Below are 22,630 nucleotides of genomic sequence, written 5' to 3'. Positions count from 1 at the left end.
TCATGCGATTCTCCACCAGCCGGGGAGTCAGCGAAGTCCAAGGAGACCAAATGGTGGCAAGGCGATGCTACCTGGCGACCCACGAGGCAAAGCGACCCGCCGAGGTGCCTGCCCCAGCGACTAACCAGCCCTCAACCGAGGTTATGGAGGCACGGGTCAACCCTCAGAAAGAGCGGGTAGAGCCCGGTGAGTTATTAATTCGGGTTCCTCTACGTGAGAACTCTTCCGAGCTAACCGTGCAGGTCGGCTCCGGCCTTGACGAGCACGAGAGGGGTCGCCTCGTCAACTTCCTGCGAGACAACATGGATGTTTTCGCATGGTCGCCTGCAGACATTCTGGGGATAGATCCAGAGATCATGGTCCACCGGCTCCAAGTAAAGCCAACCAGCAAGCCCGTGCGGCAGAAGAAACGAGGCGCCGCCCCTGAACGACAGCAAGCAGCAGCCGAGGAGGTCAGCAAACTCCTTGAAGCTGGATTCATCCGGGAGATAGCTTACCCGGAGTGGCTCGCCAATGTGGTCCTCGTCAAGAAGGCCAACGGGAAGTGGCGTATGTGCGTGGACTACACCGATCTGAATAAAGCCTGTCCGAAGGACAGTTTTCCACTTTCCAGCATCGACCAGCTCGTGGACTCCACTTCGGGTCACGAGCTACTAGCATTCATGGACGCCTTCTCCGGATACAACCAGATCCGCATGGCGCCAGAAGATGAGGAGAAGACAGCCTTCATCACCGATGGGGGAACCTACTGCTACAAGGTGATGCCATTCGGCTTAAAAAATGCCGGGGCAACTTATCAGAGGCTGGTCAGCCGGATCTTCAAAGATCAAATAGGCCGGAACATGGAGGTCTACGTGGATGACATGCTAGTGAAAAGCAAGGTGGCACAAAACCATATAGCCGACCTTAATGAAGCATTCTCCACGCTCCGAAAGTACCAGATGAAGCTCAATCCAGCTAAATGTGCATTCGGAGTCACCTCCGGCAAATTCCTCGGCTTCATCATTACACAGCGAGGAATTGAGGCCAATCCAGAGAAGATCCGAGCCCTTCAAAAGATGACGCCTCCTAGGACGGTCAAGGAGGTACAACGGCTTACAGGCCGAGTTGCAGCTCTCGGGAGGTTCATCTCCCGCTCGGCTGAGCGCTGCCTTCCATTTTTCGCGGCCCTCAAGAAGCCGAAGAATTTTTTGTGGTCGGACGAGTGCCAGCAATCTTTTGAAAAGCTCAAACATCTCCTGGCTTCCCCTCCCCTGCTCACAAAGCCGCAACAGGGTGAGATTCTCTACTTATATCTAGCTGTCTCCCCTGTTGCGGTAAGCTCGGTCTTGGTCCGAGAGGAGGGCAAACTTCAAAAGCCAGTGTATTACACCAGCCGGGTCTTGAGGGACGCCGAGACCCGATACTCCAAGCTGGAAAAGACCGCCTATGCTCTGGTCATCTCGGCTCGGAGGCTCCGACCCTACTTCCAAGCCCACACAGTGGCTGTGTTGACCGACCAGCCGGTCAAGCAGATCCTGCAGAAATCAGACCGTGCGGGCCGGATCACAAAATGGCCCATTGAGCTCGGGGAATTTGACATCGAGTACCGACCCAGACCGGCAATCAAAGCACAAGCACTCGCAGACTTTATAGCCGAGTGCACCATACCGGACGAGGTCGAACCCGAGCCAGAGCCACCCATGGAGCAGACTCCGAGTTTGACATGGACTCTGCATGTCGACGGCTCTTCAAACTCGGGGGGTAGCGGAGCAGGGCTCATTCTCACCAGCCCAGAAGGGGTGGTCGCCGAGCAAGCCTTGCGCCTGGAGTTTCCTGCCTCTAATAATATGGCGGAGTACGAAGCGCTCGTTGCCGGGCTCAAACTAGCCAAGGAGCTAGGAGTGAAGGACTTGAGGGCCTTCAGTGATTCTCAGCTCGTCGTCAACCAAATTATGGGCGACTTCGAAGCCAGAGACCCGACCATGCAGAAGTTTCTTCAGAAGGTACGGGATCTCGCCTCGACCTTGGACTCTTTTCACATCCAACATGTTCCCAGGTCGGAGAATCTCAGGGCCGACCAGCTGTCAAAGCTGGCGTCCTCCCGTATGAGCGAGCTTCCCAAGGGGGCAGTACTGGAGTATCTTCAAAAGCCCAGTGCAGACGAGCCCGAGCAGACCTTCTGCGCTGAGTTCGAGCCAAGCTGGATGGACGAACTCATCAGCTATCTACAAGATGAAGTTCTCCCCACTGATGAACGAGAGGCTCGCCGAATCAAGCGCCTCGCCACCCGGTACATACTATACGAGGGAAAGCTCTATCGAAGATCCTTCACCTCTCCACTCCTCAGATGCCTCCGCCCAACAGAGGCGGATTATGCCCTGCGTGAAGTCCACGAAGGGATCTGTGGAAACCATCTAGGAGGGCGAGCGCTGGCCCACAAAATTTTGCGCCAAGGATATTATTGGCCGACACTCCAGAAGAATGCCATAGACTTTGTCCAAAGATGCGACCGGTGCCAAAGGAATGCCAATGTTCAGCGCCGGCCCTCGGCTCCTTTGACTTCTATCAGTTCCCCTTGGCCTTTTGCCCAGTGGGGAATTGACATCCTAGGGCCATTTCCACCGGCCGCCGGGCAAAGAAAATTTCTGGTCGTCTCCATCGACTACTTCACCAAGTGGGTAGAAGCCGAGCCCCTTGCCCGGATCACCGAGCAGAAGATGCGGAATTTTGTCTGAAAGTCCATTATATGCAGATTCGGACTTTCCCGCATCCTTATTTCTGACAACGGTCGCCAGTTCGACAACATCCACTTCAGAGAGTTCTGCTCCGAGCTTGGCATTGACCACCGCTTCACCTCGGTCGCGCACCCTCAGACGAACGGAGAAACCGAGGTAACAAATCGTACTATTTTGCAGGGTCTTAAAGCCAGGCTCGACAAATCCAAAGGACAATGGGTCGAAGACCTATATAATGTCCTGTGGGCTTACCGGACCACGTTCCGTGTCCCCACCGGCGAGACTCCCTTCAACCTAACATATGGAACGGAGGCCGTCATCCCACTGGAGGTTGGGCTTCCCTCTCCAAGAGTCGAGCGTCATGATGCCAGTTCCAACTCTTCGCAGCTCAGAAGTAACCTTGACTTGATCGAGGAAACAAGGGAGGCCGCCCGAGTTCGTATGGCGAGGTACCAGCAAAAGACAGCTCAGTACTACAACGCCAGGGTCAAAGTCAAATCTTTCAGACCAGGGGACCTTGTCCTCAGAAGAGCTGAAGCCTCCCGACCTGCTGAGCAAGGAAAGCTGGCTCCCAATTGGGAAGGACCGTACCGAGTCACGCGCGTTCGCCGGCCCGGAACTTACCAGCTGGAGTCCCCAGACGGGACGCCCATTCTGCGGAGCTGGAGCTCTGAAAACCTCCGCGTGTACCATCAGTAGAACCCTAAGGGGTTTCCCATTATTCAATTATTGAACCTCGTTTTATGAATTCCATTTTATAATAAACTTACGGTCCGCATACTCATTTTGAGCTCACCAATTTTTCCTGATTATCTCATGATGTCAGGTTTATTTCTCTTACCCTGACCACGGTCAGGATGCCCTGCCACAACGGGATGCCCCGATTCGTCGGGATGGCCCGAGACATCGGCAATGAGCTAGCGGTCCTCTCTGACCGGACGAGCTCGGCTCGTGCTCCATCGGCAATGAGTTAGCGGTCCTCTCTGACCGGACGAGCTCGGCTCGTGCTCCATCGGCTATGAGTTAGCGGTCCTCTCTGACCGGACGAGCTCGGCTCGTGCTCCATCGGCTATGAGTTAGCGGTCCTCTCTGACCGGACGAGCTCGGCTCGTGCTCCTACCCTGAGACGTCAGGATGCCCCAATATATTGGGATGCCCTGCCGCAACGGGATGCCCCGATTTGTCGGGATGGCCCGAGACGTCGAGCAATGAGTTAGCGGTCCTCTCTGACCGGACGAGCTCGGCTCGTGCTCCATCGGCTATGAGTTAGCGGTCCTCTCTGACCGGACGAGCTCGGCTCGTGCTCCTATCCTGACCACGGTCAGGATGCCACGAGACGTCGGGATGCCTCGATCCGTCGGGATGCCCCGGCTATAGGGACGCCCGAGACGTCGGGATATGAGTTAGCGGTCCTCTCTGACCGGACGAGCTCGGCTCGTGCTCCATCGGTTATGAGTTAGCGGTCCTCTCTGACCGGACGAGCTCGGCTCGTGCTCCATCGGCTATGAGTTTGCGGTCCTCTCTGACCGGATGAGCTCGGCTCGTGCTCCTACCCTGACCACGGTCAGGATGCCCCGAGACGTCGGGATGCCCCAACTATAGGGATGCTCGAGACATCGAGATGAGTTAGCGGTCCTCTCTGACCGGACGAGCTCGGCTCGTGCTCCATCGGCTTCAGCCAACGAGTCCGGCCTGACCTATTATTGGATTTCTCTGTCGACGCCCTCCAAGAACGGAGTCCGAGCAGAGAAGCGTCTTCAGTCGCCTCGGCGCCAGGACGCACACGGTACAAGGTACCTATCTATTTAATGTCTTTACATTACATTACCTATTATTGGATTTCTCTGTCGACGCCCTCCAAGAACGGAGTCCGAGCAGAGAAGCGTCTTCAGTCGCCTCGGCGCCAAGACGCACACGGTACAAGGTACCCATGTATTTAATGTTTCTACATCATTTTATCTATTTCTCTGCCGATGTCCTCAAAGAACGGACACCGAACAGAGGAGCGTCTTCGATTGCCTCGGCGAAGAAGTGCTCAGGACACCGACACACTGTACTAAATCCGGTGAATCCCCGTCACGAGCTGAGGAGTATGCAATCCATCTGTAAGAGAAGAATCCGGTTCGCCCCGGCAACCCGAGGCTCGGATTCGAAATTCGCCGCATTAAGAATTAAGTTCTAGCGACTGCCCTAGGGCTTGGACGAATTCTGGACTAGGCTCGGAAAAACTTTCCGAGCCCAAACCCTTGGTATAAGCACAAGCGTTGCTATACCACTAGTCGAAGAACCGAGCAATGGAGCTCGGCAAGGCAAACTTAAACTCAAACCCTGTGGCGGGAAAAACTGAGGCCCTAGAGCCCATATCCTCGGAATCTAAAACGGATCCGAGCAGAAAAACTTAGGCTACGATAGACGAGTTTCCAAAAAAGAAATGTATATTCATTTCAAAAGGGCCCGTAGGCTAAGTACAAAATCCGGGTTTGGCCCTTACAAGTATGGGAGGCCATCCCGACTTTACAAGAAATAACAAAAATTACATCAAAGGCTCGAGCTCGACCACCTCGGCCTCGGCAGTACCAGGAGTGGTTGGCTCGGCTGCCGGGACCTCTTCGATAGCCTCGGCAGCAATAGGAGTAGCCTCGGGGACGACCTCGGGGGCGACCTCGGTCACTTCGGGGACAGCTACGGCCGCCTCGGCTCCCGGAGTTTCTGCCTCCGCCTCCGGAGTTTCTGCCTCTGCCTCCGCCCTCCCTGCTCCCGGCTGGAGCAGGTTAACGTCAAAATCCGGGAGAAGCCGCCGCAACTGGTTGCGGAAATTCCGGAAGCCTTGGATCAGCCCGTTCACGCCCTCCTCAGCCATGAGTTCGTGAAACTCCTCCGACTCGTGGAAGAGCTTCACTGCATTTTGGGCGTTCTCCCGGGCCTCTATCTCCCGGGCCTCGTGGTAAGCAGCTCTCCGCTCGAGGCCCCTTAGCTCCTGCTCGAGCTCCGAGTGTCGGAGGCGGGCATTCCCCACCTCCTGCTCGCGGGAGGCCAACGCCTGCTCGGCCTTGGCCAATCGAGCCTCCGCGGCGCGCAGCTCGGACCTCGCCAATGCGTGCGCGCCCTTCTCTTCATCGAGCTCGGCGGCTAGAGCTCGAATCCTTCCATCGGATGCTCCGACCTTCTCTTGGAGCACCCGTTGTTCGGCCTCAGAGGCCTGGTACTTCTCCTCGGAGGCTTGGTACTTCTCCTCGGCGGCCATGTACCTTTTCTGGGCCTCCTCATAGCTGCGCTGGCACCTCCGGGCTTTCTCCCGGTATTCTTGAACCAGGTGCATCAGCATCTCCGTCTCATGCAAATACTGTAAAAGAGACGAAAAGGAGAACATAAGGCGCCGCTAGTAGAAAAACTATACAGATTACATAGGCGAAAAATTTTACTTACCCGGACGGAGTTGCAGCATGTAGCGTCCATGAAAGCGTTGTAGCTCATGGACTGCATCATGGCCCGGTCGGCCGGGAGCAGCGCGAGCCGAAAAACCTCGCGCGCCACTTGCGGGTTTTCAAGGGCCGAATCGCCCTCGAACACCGACCAGGTGGGTGCGAAGGGCACCCGTTCTTCCGAGCTCAAAGGGCCCGGGAGGCCAGCACCATCTGGCCTAGGTGGAGCCGACCCCGAGGCTCCTTGACTGCTCCCCGGCTGGGAGCTAAGGGGCTGGGATCGGGCGAGCAGCCGATCTAACCGCCGCACAACTATAGCGGGGCGTGCAAGCACGGAACCCGCTGAACTTCTCCCCTGGTCGGCAACTGGAGCGTCCTGCCGACCAGGGACCTGCGTCAAGGGCGCCGGGCATGGGGGCGCCATCGGGGCTCTGGAGCCCGAGCCCCCGGAGCCCGCGCCCTCTCTCCGATCAGCCTCAGGGCGCGCGGGCTGAGAAGGCCCCGCTCGGGATGCGCAGGGCGGGAAGGACCCGCCTCGGTCACCACTGCCGCCGAGAGAGTCGAGGTTGCCGAGACCTTCTGCTTCTTTCTCGGCTCCGCAGGCTCCCCCGAGAGCTCGGCTGCCCTCTTCTGGAAGCGGGCGTAAAGGACTTCGCTCTTGGTCACCATTTTTGCGATGTCTGCAAAGATAAACAAAATTAGAACATTAGAACAATAAGGAAATAAAAGTTGCTGTAACTATCCTTACCCTGAGGACGTGCCGAGCTCAGGCCCACGTTCACCAGGGCGTCCTCGCTGATGAGGCCGTTCAGCAAAATCCTGTCCCCAAGGCTGCGGATGGTATCGAAGATCTCCTGCTCACGCGGAGAAAGCTGGGGGAGCCTATTGATGGATTTAAGCTGGGCCGGCCTCCACTGGGGTCAAACCCCCAGGACCGTTCAGAGCCCAGGAAGAAGAATTTCTCCTTCCAACCATGAATGGATGAGGGGGCACCATGAAAAAGTGGCCGACCCGCCCGGAGGGCGATGTAGAGCCACTCCCCGTCTCCCGGGTTCGACTTAAAAATAAAAAGTCGCCGGAAGACGTTGACAGAGGTAGGAATCCCCTGCAGTAAACATAGTGACAGGAAACCCATCACTGTCCTCCAAGCGTTTGGAGTGAGTTGCGCCGGAACCAACTGGCACACCGCCAGCAACTCATTCACAAAGCTGTGGAGAGGAAATCGGAGGCCGGCCCAGAGTGACTCCGAGTGCACTCCGATCCGGCCTACCGGAGGATCGGTTAACCGATCCCTTCGCCTGGCGGGTTCCAAACGGAACCCGCGAAGAGGGAAAAACCACTCTTCGGCCATCTCGACCTCCAGGACACTCATGGTGGACACTACTTCACTAGGCAAAGAACCCATTGCAAGAGAGGAAAATCAAAAAGAAGGGGGACCTGGGAAAGATGCCGGAGAGAAGGGACTTCGGTCTGAGGAAGACTGGGAGAATAGGAAGCTGGAAGCAGAAAGCAATAGAAAGAGAACAGGGGGCCGGGGGAGAGTTTATATAGACCTCCCCAACGGCCCGGATCAGCGAAAAAGGCGCTGCATCCTGGTTAGATGATAACACGTGTCGGTCTAAAAGACAGAACGACGCATTTAATTAGGGCTAGCGCTTCGAACGTCGAAGCGCCCCATCGGATCGTGCGGAAAGGCGTCCGCAATCGAAGATCGTGCGGCCCCATCATGAGCCCACGACGCGAGGACGCTTCGCAAAAGGTGTCCCAATAATGAGGCTTTTCGGGAAAGAAGAGACGCCGCCTATTAAAGGCACCTCGAAGCGTTCGATAACTCAAAACGCGCAGCAAATCGAAATTTTCGGAATTTGTAATTGACCCAATTAAAGCTACTTTCCGCGCCCCAGCTGGTAGCCAACTGGAACTCGGAAGTCGGGGGATAGTGTTGGGGGAAAAATCCCAAGTCATACATCCACGGAGGCGCTCGGCCGAAGAGCGCCGACCGGAAAGCTGCTCGGCCAAGGAGTGCTGACCAGAGAGCTGCTCGGCCGAAGAGCGCCGACCGGAAAGCTGCTCGGCCAAGGAGTGCTGACCAGAGAGCTGCTCGGCCGAAGAGCGCCGACCAGAAAGCTGCTCGGCCAAAGGATGCCGACCAGGAAGGCGCTCGACTAGAGGGCGCCGACCAGAGTGCGCGCCAAGAGGTGCCCAACCAAAATAAGCTGCTCAGTCAGAAAGTGCCGACCAAAGACAGCGCCGAGGCGCTCTGCTAGAAGGTGCTCGCCTAAAGGGCGCCGACCAGGAGTACTCAAAACAGCCCCGCCACAGGGCGCCCCATTGGGCGACCAACTCGGCTCGGCACCCTTGCCGAGCCGATGCCTTAACCAAATGTTCAACCTCCGCCTAAAGTCCAAGGGACTTGACAACTCCTACAGCTTGCGACCTGCCACTATCTCCAAGCCATTAAGGCATAAGATCTCCGCAGGCGTTCGGCACGACCTGCCATTAATGTATGAGACTCCCTCAAGTCTCCGGTGCACTCAGGCATTTAATGAACACGGCCCAAGACGATCTCCGGATCGCTGAACCATCAGAGCGCATGGCTCTACCTGACCGCCGGTTCATTCGGTAATAAATGCACTCACCATCCACAGACCCCAGGCCCGCTACGGCCGGCGGTTCAACTACTCCAACAGGTCCGATCGACCGTGACAACTCCCTGGTTCCGGTCTAATTCGGCCCCGTTCTCCACTACGCCATAAATGGGCCAAATCGTGCCCAATTATTACAGACAGGGACAAATCTCCCGGTTACCTCCCAGGTAACGTAATCCCCTCCTATAAAAGGGAACCTGGGAGAACCAAGGGGGAGGGACGACAACAAAAACGGAAACAGATCCCCGAGACTGAACCCTCCGGGAAGCACAGACACAATAGATGACATCATTCTCTTTGTCTTCTTGATCTGATAAAATACTGTGTCTTCTCCATACACTTTCTCCCCCCCCCCGCTCTCTCCACATACTTGCCCCCTCTGACTTAGGCATCGGAGGGCCGGCGCCGGAGAGCCCGGCCACCGGTTTTCCTTGCAGGACTCGCACACCCCCCGCGGCGGAGGACGCAGCAAGCCAGCGCACCGCCGTCCGCCTCCTGCAGCAGCGGAGCTCCTCCTTCCCCGGCTTCACGACGGCCCCCGGGTCCAATTTCCAGCAACAAGAGCCTTGTTCGATTGGACTCCTTCATCCCAATTTTCTATGAGAGCTAGGAAACCTAGCCTCCAATGGCTATTTAAAAACCTCTACGTCTCCTTTCGCCTCACCGCCAACAAGTTTTTCCAATCACCATCGCTAGACCACCGCTAATTTATTTTTCCTTCTCCTTTTGACTTCCAACATTCTTCACTTTCGGTGCTCACCAGAGGTTTCAGTTGAGCACTTGCTGGAATCTTAGATTCGGAGAGACAATTTCAAAATTATTTGGACTTGTAGTTTGGTTTCGCTTGCAAGGTAAGTAAGCTAAAGCTTCAAAGAGTATATTCTAACCTTTAGTAAGATTATAATTAGTTTATTAAATTTAATTATGATCTCTATTTCATATTTGATTAAATGAATCATACATGTTATTATTATGGTAATAATTATTTTTAAAACAATATTTCCTATTAGAATATTCTTGTAAGATGAAATTTAGAAAATATGACCAAATAAATTATGAAATTTGTTATATATTTATGTTTTCTTAGCACATCTATGATCTAGCTCCACCAATGAGAATTATGCATTGGTCCTGTCATCTTGTAATATGAGAAACTAGTTTCGACCCCCAACCACTAGTGATTAGAATAATGGTATCTCTTATTTGGCATATGGTGCACCTTGTATCTACTATTCGACCCATGCCACTAGATTACGTGGGCACAGCTTAATATTCGGTCTAGTGTCAATTTATGAAAAATTAATTTTTTTTGAAAAAGAAATAGATATGTATTATTTGAGATTTAATTTATTCTCAGTCGGTATCATGCTGTTTGTTAATTTATTTGCTTGACATATTTAGACCCCACTTTGATGTGTCATATTGCTTAATTACTAGGCTGGTGTAGATCATTTCTCTTTCTTTTCTATTTTTTAAATCTTGAATCATGATTGTGCAGGACTTGGGAGAGTGTGTAAGATCTTTTGAAGCTATTTATGATTATTTGGACTTTTAACTTAGTTTAGTTTAGATTGGATATTTTATTTGATTTGAATAATAATAATTAGCTAGAATATTTTGACTCATGTTACTTTGGGATATCTTTTTATGAGAATAATTTGATTCAATTTTGGTGATATTAATTTCAAGGATCGAAGAATTATTATTATTGTCTGAGATTATTATAATTTGATCAGTAGTCTTGTATGCTTATATAGTCAAGCGACATCTATTATACTCTAGGTTTGGATTGTAACAACATATATATTTTTTTTATGTTACCAGCTAAATCTCTCTCTCTCTCTCTCTCTCTCTCTCTCTCTCTCTCTGTTCTCTTAAAATCCATTAGGAAAGCTGCAGCGTAGCTTAGCATTGTATGATTTAGGGGAGGAAGTGTAGGGCAGCCGTTCTTTTGCTACACCTAGACTTCCACCTGCACATTTTTGTGGGGCCACTCTGGACCCATATCTGACCCTTGGGTTCAGTCCAGGTCCATTACTCTTCTTGGAATCAGCCCTTTATCTTGCATAATTTGGCTAGTGAAGTAGAACGGGAAAACCTCCCTCTAAGCATCATTGGAAGTTTGAAGGAAAATCCGCTTTATCTTCATATTTGCCAAACAAACTAGCCACTTTTTTCTTTTGTTTTCTTTTCTTGTCCAAGCAATCCATTTTCATCCTTGCCGGATTGTTATACCCCTATACCATTTATAAGAAATTATTTTATACGCTTCGATTTGTATTTTATGTACATCCATTATGCATTGGTTGGGATCATTTGCTATTATTTGAGCATAGGCGATAAAAAGAAATACCTTCTTATACAAACATGATAACATAATATTTCTTTTTCTGCAACATCTCCATTAGGCTTTAACCTCTTGATGCGCAGAGACGGAACAACAGGCAGTGAAAATCAAGCTCATCTTCCAAAATCTGTTGGCGATTACAACTAAAAGGAGTATATCAAAGGGATCCATCAAACTTTCAGAACAAGAGAGAGGTACTGAATGAAGGACAAGGTTACACAGTATCAAGGACATTACTTGCAGCAACAAATCAGATCAGTCATTGAGAACCAACAACTGAATTCACCAAAAATATCAACAAGTCTCTTCCTAGCGCAACTCAGGTTCAGTCAGAATTTAACTGACTATTTACTCAACATTTTAATTCCTTGAGACTTTCAGCTTTTATAAACAGGCTGACTGTAGTTTCTTCAAGGACAAGTCAAAATCTTTGCGAATGTAAACTGGAGATGTAAATGCCACTCTCAAAATCATACCTGCTACCATTAATACACCACAAATGCATTTCAGCTAATCTACACATCTCAGCTGGCGTGTATCCTTGCAACAAGGTAACATCACTCTGCTGATGCCAAACCTGGAAAAGCAAGACTAGTGTCTGCCACAGTTCCTTGATGCTTCAGTCCAAGCATTTGTATGAATATAAAGAACTTATATCATTCTTCCTAAAATGCATAAGTAAATAAAAAAGGATAAAAAACTTAGCAATATATATGATAAGAGAAAATAGTCAACTTTCACTAGGTATTTGAAGGATAAGAAGTTGCAGGCAGAGTCTGAACCATTGTTGTCAGAGATTGTCCAGATGGTGGAACAAGACTTGTCCAAAAAACAGGATCAGGAACAGGATCAACAGAGTTCCAAGTGGCCCTCGATGGTGCAGAGACAGGAGGAGCAAATGCGTATGGAGTTCTTTGGACAGCCAATTCACTCAAACCTAAGCTGACTCCAGATCTATCAAGACCACCACCAGAAAAGAAGCGAGGAACTGCCTTTCCATGTTCCATGTCCTTGTAAGAAGCATCATCCTTTGTTTCTGATGTCTTTGATGACTTCTCAAGAAAATTCTTAAAGGCTTCTGACTGTGATAAGATACTGCATGCAGACACGCCCCGTGCATGAGGCTTTCCTTTGCGAGGAAGCCCAAGTGAAGGCAACTGGTATGGCTCAGTGGGTCGTACCGAGCATTCTAGAGTTCTGAGTTCTCCAGCAGCACCTTCTGCATTGGAGGTTGATTCTGACTGACGTGTTTTCTTGGGAATCCACCACCTGATATAACTTGTTAGATCAACTTTTCTCTCCATGCCAAAGCTACCAGCATATTTTCCATCTGTAGCCACATCCCTACTTGTACCTTACAAGGAAGTAATCTAGTTATCCATCCACAAGATTGAAATATTGGAGTTTATTTTTAAGAGGCCTGTTCAATCTCAATCAAAGGTAGATCTTTTACGGACTTACTGCAATTTAAGCTGTTGCAATATTCATTTCCTATCATCTGTCCAAGGGTTGCATCCCATCGGGTACTTTGAGGTTGTCTAAGAACAAAACAGAAGTAAAACGACTGGGAAGAATCTATTATTTGCAAGACAAAATACGCAATATTGAGGTCTAACAATTCAAAGGACAAGCTGCTAAATTAGCTCATCTTTTATGAAGTACAAGCAATACATCAATAGCAGCAATTTTAATTGTGAATTTACAGATGCATATGTATATAAATGCATGTAAGAGAGTTACAATGCCCCCACTGGAGCAATTTTGTAGGTTGTTTCTACCAGAAATGACAAAGTGAGCCCTGTACTGCATGATATTTTTATGTGCATGGGGGTATTTTTGCCCTTTGGCTCATGTTGCCGATGCCCTTTTTTTTCCTGCAGCAATGGTTGCCTCACTTTTTAGTGCACCGATAGCCAAATGACAAAAAGTACCCCCACACACGCAAATCTATCTAAATATATGGGGGTGTATTTGTCATTTGCCACTAAGGGTAAGCCTTGGCGCAATGGTAAGATTGCTTTATTGTAACATGAAGGTCACAGGTCCTTTTCGTACGTGGGGTAAGGCTGCATACATCTAACGCTCCATAAACCCTACAATGAAGGGAGCCTTGTGCACCGGTCGCTCTCTTTTTTTTTTTTTTTTTGCCACTCTAAACAACTTACAGAGTTAGTCCATGGGAGAATTGTAAATATACCCATATATGTAATTATGTTGTATATATGCCACAATGGACAAGAAGATAATCATGAAAATTATTTACTCAGCTTATGGTCGAACTAAGGATTTATTTCTTCAACATCACTAATATGTGGTGCCCCATGGATGTGCAAATTCATATGGTCGTGCGCGCGCGCGCGCACACACACATATATATACCCAAATGCTGTTATAAATTGGTATATGATAATAAAATCTAGAAAGTAAATTACATCATCCAAACAACAATACAGAAGTAGTATGCAAGACTGCAAGTTCCTACTGCAACATATTGATGCCTTGAGCATAATGTAGTTGTAACCATCGAGGCTTTTCCCATCTATTGGTCAGCATTATCAATCCTATTTGCTAATCATCATTTACAAGCTGTCCGTAGCATTGCTGGAAGATATTCACACAACTTTCATCCATGTCAACTTAGACCTTCCCCTCCATTAGTCTAACCCTCCAACAGAGATTCAAGCAATTTGATGTAATAGTCCTAATAAACTTGGGAACAAGCCAAGACAACCACATTACTATTATATTAACAAGTAACTGAAGATAAGTTGGATAATGTGATCAGATTCATATGTTTTGCTAGGGCTGAAAGCGGGTCAGATTATATCCGACCGTATCTGTTTTCGTATCCCTTTTGGATCGGATTCGGATATGATTTTTTTGGTCCGATCGGATCCGGATACGGATTCAGATAGTCAGTTCAAAAATCTCCTGGATACAGATACACCTGATTTTTTTCAGATTCGGATTTAACTTACCCTTGTCAAAAATCACTTAATTGGCTCTCGGTTACTGTCTTACAATGAGTTGTTCCTCACACATCCTTTAAAATAGTAGTAGGAAAAATAACAATTCCTAGTGTAGGTATTTAAGAGGAACAACCTAAACCAAAGAGACATTGACCAAAAATATTGATAAAAAGAATGTAATTGTTGGATTCCTGCTAGGAAACTGGTTAACGAGGATTAAACTGAGAACACAAAAGGACCTTGAAGCAAATCTTTTTTCCCCATGTTTGAAGGGTTTTTTTTTAAATGCATTCCATATTACTCACCCAAATATTGTTTGATGGACCTCAAATAGAATCATCAAGGCCACCTCAGCAATCAGTGTCTTCAATATGGGTCACGATTTTCACATATGCAATTGTTATGAGTCTTTTTCTGAAGTATCAAGTTGATGCCTCAATATTTAGCTTTATTATTTATACCATAAAGCACTTGTGAAATTATCATGTACACAATCTGTTTATTAGATGTGCCAATCAAGATTAAATGGCTGTCTAGGTAATTAACAAGCTTTATTGCTCCTCTCACACTTAGAACACACCCCTTATCTGAACATATATCACATACTTTATGTGATTTTATGGTTTAAATAAGTTCCCATATATAATCTGAGAAATTAGCTAGGTGCCCTCACAATTGGACTGATTCAACAACCCTTCTCTTTCTATTACAGCATGTAATTCATCTTGTCAAACCAAGTTTTTGTGTTATTCTTATATTCAATGTAAATAATACTATTTGTTAAGACATGAGTTAGCTAATAGTTAAATAATGAACAATCACTTCAGCGTCAGTTAAGTTGACCATTTTTCGTCCTTAACATTAATTTCCCTATACTTTAAGGTAGATTATGGGCCCTGTGCACATCTACCATTATGGAGAAGGAACCAGTAATGCACTCTTCTTACTTGCTTAATTACTACTAATGCTGTCTTAACCTCCAATTATGCACAACATGAATCACGGAAATTGCCCTCCTGAAACTGCTGATAGTTAGCCTCCTTCTACCATCATTCCTGAGCTCAGAGCTAGCGGCATTCATTTAAGCATGTCTCAGCTTGATGGAAAAGTTGTGCATGTGACTAGATGCTGTCATTACCCCATTCTGCCAATGTTTAGTTGTTTGTCTAATTAGACTGCTTGCACGGCACTGCATTTTTGCACTTTGCAACCTTAATGTAGATCTTGAGTATACAGCCAAATGCCAATTGATGGATCTTATACTACGTAATACTTCATTGTAAACCTTTCCAAGTGATACTTCATTGCAATACTTCAGAGCATCTAGTTGATTTAGGAGTTCTTATTGGTCCTAATACAAATTTGAGAAGACAAACAGGCTACTGTCTTCTGAGTAAGCATAGGACTGCAACATATGGTTCATGTTGTTAACCATCATTTCCTCAAAGCTGTTATTTCCTTGTCCTCATTCCATTTTTTAAAATTGCCAACGTATAGTTGAAAGCATGCAACCCCTTAGCTTACGATGTAAAAGATGGTGGACATCAAAAGGCAGACAGAAGAGAGGTTCCACATGAGAAGCTAAGTCGGGGATGCCAAGGTTACAGATGAAGACAATGGTAGCAGCATGTCCACCAAAGATCTCTGATCCAGGGCCTGGAATACCTTGTCCTCTTGAATCAAGACCCAGGATTAGAATAAAAACCATGTCAACTTCCAAACATCCTCAATCAATTGGACATTATGATCAAACATTGTAGTATTTCTCTCCATCAGACACATCGGAATCATAGTGTTTGTGTTGGATTGTCCCGAATGCTTCCTTTTTGGAATGTAATTTAGTGTTCCTCCACATGGACCAAAAGACATTCGAACTTTGCACTGAAACTTCTTGTCAAACACAACCACAAGCTTTTACCAAAGTGATAGAATGAATCTACACCAGAGAAAAAGTTGGTTCCATGTTCCATCTTGAACCCCACACAACACAAGTAAGATTGAGTAGGATATCTATTTTCATGATATTGTCCTTTGAAAACATCCTAACTTTAGATACATGCCACTCAAAGACCTTAATTTTGAGAGACGAAATCAAATTCAAAATTTCTGAGCAAGCAGCACATCTTTTACTGCCACAGTTCAGCATTTAAAAAACAGACTTCATGAGAAGTCTCTTCAGAATCCAGCACCAGATGATGGAGTCCCTTGATCCTGACACCTGATAATCATGAATGGTATTGTAGATGTATCTGAGATGAGTTCGTGGCTAAATATATTTCACATCACAAACTACATAGGGTGTAACACGAGGCTAGGAATTCTTTTGCATATAGCTTCTTGTTTCATAGCCATAAATCAACCTTATAGTCTTCAGCAAATTGATGCCCCAGAGAAATGCGTAGTCTTTAAACTAATTCTGCTTGCACTAAAGGATCTCAACCGGCATTGTATAATAATAGTTGTTAGTTTCTTCTTCCTTTTATTTCTTCCTAAATGTCAGAGACACCACCATCAGCTGCTTAATAACAAAAAACTTATGATCATCTAATAGCATCCTAAGCGATAGAAAATAAGAAGTCAACCTAATATGATCCATATGCATGGACTAGTGCCCACCAGACAAATCGTTGAATTGCAAAGAAGAGGCCAAGAGGTATACTCTAGGTTTTTCTAAGCAGAAACTGAGGGAACATGTATAATCTAGATGAACATTACATACCTGGAAAGTCCACGATATTTAGGAAACCCTCTTGAGAAAGCACTGCTTTTTCTGCAGGAATTGATCATTTTATGTTAGTGATAACAATGACAAAAGAAAAAGAATACCCATGCTTCTAGTATAGATGCATGCCTTCTAAGAGACACAAGATACTCCTCCTTTGAAACCGTCTGCATTTCTTCAAGATCTCTCACATAATCACTAACCTATATATGTGAATTATAGGATAATCTGTGATCAGCAGATGCATGCTAAAATCAATCACCAAAATTAAGAAGCCTAGAGACAGTTTTTTCAATGACTATGCCTTGTAAGTCAAGTTCATATGTCAAAAACCTTTAGAACTTCCATAATAAGCTGTTAAATACAAAACCATGTAACTTTTTGTCACAGACATCCAAGCATCTAAAACCTGATTGCCACTCAAAAGTAGAATGGTGTATATGTTTATATGCAGAGTTCTTTCACTATCTCAAGCCATGTCCACCGTACCGACCGTACCGACATTCCGGTGGGCATTGGTACCGGTACAGTACCGAATCGAATCAGTACCGTACCAGTTCGGCTGGGGAAGGAAAAAAAACTGACTGCGTCCGCGTTAAAGCCACTCTGTGGCATTAAATGGCCCACGCGGGCTGCCTCGTGTGGGCTCACAGCCCTGCTTGGAGAACCATGCGCGGGCGCGGTTCCCTACACGTGGAATCGCGCGTGGGCGCGAGCTGGGCGCGCGATTCCCCACGCCCCCCATGCGGGCGGGCTGCCCCGCATGCGGGCGCTCTCTTTTTTTTTTTCTTTTCTGTGTTTTTCCTTCTCTTCTTCCTTCTTCTTCCCGAACGTTCTCTCTTTTCTTCTCTCTCAGATTTTAGTGAATATATACAAGGTCGTTGATGAGCTCATGTGTCAAACGGTTTCTCTGGTTGCTATGGATGAGGGCGAAGGTAGACCAGTTGCGCTCACAGCCACTCGAGGAGACCGTCTAGGAGAGGATCCAAAAAGCTAGTCGCTTAGCCGCTTAAGATTTTCGTTATGATAAAGATAATTTCGTTACGATGAAGATATTTTTTTTATGTCAAAAAATACATTTGATTTATCTAATACATAATACTAATTTTTTAAAAAATTTGGCATTATCTTCCCTTATTTTGGAAATTTCGAGCTATTTTTTCAAGCCCCCTAAAAAAATGAGAAAATGAGATAGGGGAGAGGAAACATACCTTACTTAGGCTTAGATCTTTCTTCAATCATGCTGAATCAGTGTGATTTTCGCCAGGTGGGAAGGGGGGAAAGCCAGAGAGCTTAGAAATGATGTTGGGAAGGCCCTCTCTTTTAATCAGCAAACAAAGGAAAGGGGAGGGGGCCCGGTTCAGAACCGGGGCGACTTGGTGTGAACCATTTGGTAATCACCGAGTTCAAATGGGTCTGACCAGTTCTGAATGGTTTTGGCTGGTTCTAGGCCAATTCGGTCCGATTCAAATTTTTTCTGGCCGTTCAGGGTTGAAACCGACTTCAATAGGCGAACCGACTTGGTATCCCACCAGATCGGCCGGACGGTTCGGCCTTCCTTGATAAGGTGTTTTGCATGCTATGCCAGTATGGCAGTTCCTAACCAGCATGGGCAAGATGCGCAATATTTTGAACTTTGATCTACATACTCAAATTATTCAATTATAGCGCTAGAGATGCTTGTTATTATCAACAAAGAAAAATTGTACTGCATAACTCTGCATTCACTCATGATGTCAAGTGGCCACAACCACTCAAGAATTCCCTAACTAAAACTACCTACAATTAACGATCAAAATGCAGATTTATATATCTCACAGGGAAGTTAATGAGTGTCCCAGCACCCCAATATTTCAGAGCAGCAAGATCATAAGCTCTAGCAGCAGTCTCCTCATCATCATATGCACCTATAGTACATCAGAATGATAAAATAAATAATTTTGAAAGAAATTTCCAAAGGAGTTAATCGTTAACAACCATATAAAGGATTTGACTACTAAAAGTTTCTTGACATACCTAAGTATACTGAATAAACAATTCGCGTGCCAACCAATTCCCATGCAAAATAAGAAAGGTTAAGTTAGAACTTTTAAGGAAAACACAAACGAAGATCCCGTATTGCATTGTAGGTAATAATTTGATTTACAGGATATGTCCACATTCCTCAAAGACTAATTGACTAGAAAAACTGCACGAGATCCATCAATGTAATGTTTATTGTTACAACCTTAATTTCGTACGGACATGGTATACAAATAAACACTGTAGTTCATATAATTTTCAATTTGAGTGCAAGTATTCCATGCAATATATCACACTAGAAATGTAATTTTTTTCAGAATTACCTTGTTTCCCTTTCTTATTTTGGTTTTGGTTCCAGGTACTTTTATCCCAAAGGTGAGCTTCGTATCGGCCTGTCCACCTGTGTCTATTATATGAAACAGAAAATATCCAGCAAGCAGTTAAACTCTAGGTAGTACAAATGAAAGGAGCTATGCTGCTGCAAGGATCAGATGCGACTCATCATAAAGTCAGGTAATTATCCAATAGCTGTTTCAATCCTCCAAAATCAATAGTTTACGAGGTCAACTTATGTCAACATCAACTTGCAAATTATGTTAATTTCAATATCATATTGCAAATTAAGTAAAAAATGGAAAAGCCCCATAAATCACCACAAAACTACAGAATACGTTGCAAGAGAATCGAATAATGCAAAATCAAATAACAGAAGGAAGCTTAGGAAATGGACCAAAACATCCAAGAACTATAGATAAAAGAAGGTGGTAGCGTGATCCACGGTACCCTGCATGATAAAAATTCACCAACTTCTAAATCCATGAAATGGTTCTTTTGAATTATCTGATTCATTATAGCAGCTAGGAGGCGAGAAAGTGCTGTTTCATAATCATTCTTATCTCACCTTCCAAGTTGTGCAGTTCTAGTATCAAATCAGCAAAGAAAAAATTTAACAGGATCAGGTCAACCATTTTAATTTCCTTTTACCAAGCATTCGATTAAACACGATATAGAACCGGGATCTCCATTTGAATCAAAGGGATGGATTCATTCGACTCGCGAGCAATGAGTGGAAAAGAACAAAGAAGACGAGGGTTTCACTTTAAGAGGTTTAGTTTTTACCGGGTGACTCCTCTGTAGATGGAGCTCCGTTTGCCAGCAGCGCAGGGCGGCATCCGGCTGATGCGCTCCTTGGCGGTGCAAACCCTCTCCTTCCTCACCTTCTTCATTCCCCCGAAGCTCAGCTGGTCGCTGGCCGCCCCCCGCCGCCCTTCCGACGATCCCTCCCCTCCTCCTCCTCCTCCGCCAGCCGCGGCCTCCGCCTTCGGAAGCCCGGGCTCGGCCGAAGACGACGAAGCCGTCGCCATGAGAATAGAGTTCGCCGATCCAAGGGGGGAACTTTTTATTCTTTTTTCAGTTCGATTTCATTTCAAATGCGGTGATGGGGTAGTCGACTCGCAGGGGGGATTTCAAACGGACGGACCGCCCGCTAGAAAACTTGAGAGAAAAGGGACAGGGGGTGGTGGGGTCCACGGAGCAGACTCGTGCGGACGCATCGGAAACTTCCGGCACGTCCCACGTTAAAGCAGTTCTGCAATGCGAAAATTTTCTTCCTGCAGATGAAACGTCAGCCTTTTCTTTTTTTTTTTAAGATATTCGCACGTCATCTCATGATGCAACTCAAATGGGAGCACAATCCATCATCCTGATGGGATGGGAGCAAAATCCATCTCTCGGGGGGGGGGGGGGGGGGGGGGGGGGGGGGGTTCTATATACACCCCCCTATTGCTAAGGGTAGTTCTATATACACCCCTCCTATTGCTCGGGACACCCCCAAAAATTAAAAAAAAATTAAATACGCTCTACACCCCCCCCATTTGCTAAGGACACCCCTAAAAAATTAAAAATTCCTAAATTACCCCCCACCCTCCCCACCCCCTCACCTAAATTGCTCTCTACACCCCCCAAACCCCCCCCACCCCGCTCTTCCCCTCCAAAACACCTCGCCAACGCCCAAAACCCCCCCGTTCCCCCTTCTCCCTCTCGTCGCCGGCATTCTCCCGATCTCCGACCACCTCGCCGGCTTCTCCCGGAACCACCTCGCCGGCTTCTCCCGAAATTTTTTTTTTCACGGTTCGTGCTCCGTTCGGCACTGGATCGCCGAACAAAAGGCTTCTGTTCGGCTGAACAGTGCCGGACAGAAGCCTTCTGTTCGGCACTGTGCAGCCGAACAGATCTGTTCGGTTGAGGGTTGCCGAACAGAAGGCTTCTGTTCGGCACTGTTCAGCCGAACAGAAGGCTTCTGTTCGGCACTGTTCAGCCGAACAGAAGCCTTTTGTTCGGCGATCCAGTGCCGAACGGAGCACGAACCGTGAAAAAAAAAAATTTCGAAAGAAGCCGGCGAGGTGGTTCCGGGAGAAGCCGGCGAGGTGGTCGGAGATCGGGAGAATGCCGGCGACGAGAGGGAGAAGGGGGAACGGGGGAGGAGGGGTTTAAGGGGGGTTTGAGGGGTGTTTTTTTTTTTTTCTTTTCAAAACGAAACGGAGGAGGAGGAAGGGGGGTGTATGAGAAAATTTCAAGGGTAATATGGTAATTACACTAAAGGTTAGTTTGGGTATTTTTTTTTTGGTTTTTGGGGGGTGTCCTGAGCAATAGGGGGGGTGTATATAGAACTACCCTATTGCTAAGAACACCCCCCAAAAACCAAAAATAAAATACCCAAACTAACCTTTAGTGTAATTACCATATTGCCCTTGAAATTTTCTCAGTACACCCCCTTCCTCCTCCTCCGTTTCGTTTTGAAAAGAAAAAAAAAAAACCACCCCTCAAACCACCCTTAAACCCCTCGATCCATTTACATCGTTTAGGCGATCTTTGAAGGAGATTTAAGCCCCATTCGAAGCATGGACAAGCAACTAGTGATTTGGGACGAAGAATCGGCCGCAAAGGTACGTGTTCCACCTTGTTTCGAAATTTTTTTTTTTTCACGGTTCGTGCTCCGTTCGGCACTGGATCGCCGAACAAAAGGCTTCTGTTCGGCTGAACAGTGCCGAACAGAAGCCTTCTGTTCGGCAACCCTCAACCGAACTCTTTTGTTCGGCTGCACAGTGCCGAACAGAAGGCTTCTGTCCGGCACTGTGCAGCCGAACAGAAGGGTTCTGTCCGGCTCTGTGCAGCCGAACAGAATGCCGGCGACGAGAGGGAGAAGGGGGAACAGGGGGGTTTTGGGCGTTGGCGAGGTGCTTTGGGCGGAACAGTTTAAAGGGAGACGGAGGGGGTTTGGCCGCCGGCGAGGTGCTTGAGGCGAGGTTTTTTGGGCGGAAGGGAGAAGCCGGCGGGTGTTTTGGAGGGGAAGAGCGGGGTGGGGGGGGTTTGGGGGTGTAGAGAGCAATTTAGGTGAGGGGGTGGGGAGGGTGGGGGGTAATTTAGGAATTTTTAATTTTTTAGGGGTGTCCTTAGCAAATGGGGGGGTGTAGAGAGTATTTAATTTTTTTTTAATTTTTGGGGGGTGTCCTGAGCAATAGGGGGGGTGTATATAGAACCACCCATCTCTCAGGTGGTTAATGTAATGTTTGTTCTGATGAGACTCCTCCAAAGATTTCTTGTTGGTATCTCGCCCCGTGCGTTTTTTTTTTCCCATCCATATCATATTAAATATCAAATTTTGCATAAATATTTTTTCAAAATTAATATATATATAATATTTTATTTTATTATTTTATTTTTTTAAAATAATAATTTTAAATTAAAATAATTAAAATATTCTTAATGAATAGATGTAAAAAA

The 22,630-nt window shown here is 47.1% G+C and overlaps 1 protein-coding gene across 1 annotated transcript; it reads right to left on the bottom strand.

Moving 5' to 3' along the window:
- Positions 1-11,415: 11,415 nt before the first annotated feature.
- LOC103721225 (AP2-like ethylene-responsive transcription factor SMOS1) lies at positions 11,416-20,325 on the bottom strand. The gene is made up of 8 exons (XM_039115874.1): positions 19,967-20,325; positions 19,171-19,253; positions 18,842-18,850; positions 18,644-18,732; positions 16,955-17,028; positions 16,823-16,873; positions 12,596-12,672; positions 11,416-12,488 (listed from the first exon to the last, which is right to left on the bottom strand). Exons 1-8 carry the CDS (start codon positions 20,209-20,211, stop codon positions 11,875-11,877), a joined length of 1,242 nt encoding a protein of 413 aa, XP_038971802.1. The 5' UTR covers positions 20,212-20,325; the 3' UTR covers positions 11,416-11,874.
- Positions 20,326-22,630: the final 2,305 nt, after the last annotated feature.

This window comes from Phoenix dactylifera, unplaced genomic scaffold, assembly GCF_009389715.1.
Source record: "Phoenix dactylifera cultivar Barhee BC4 unplaced genomic scaffold, palm_55x_up_171113_PBpolish2nd_filt_p 000026F, whole genome shotgun sequence".
In the NCBI taxonomy this organism is placed as follows: Eukaryota; Viridiplantae; Streptophyta; class Magnoliopsida; order Arecales; family Arecaceae; genus Phoenix; species Phoenix dactylifera.
Note: the sequence above shows the minus strand (reverse complement) of the source record. Positions and strands in the feature narration are given on the sequence as shown.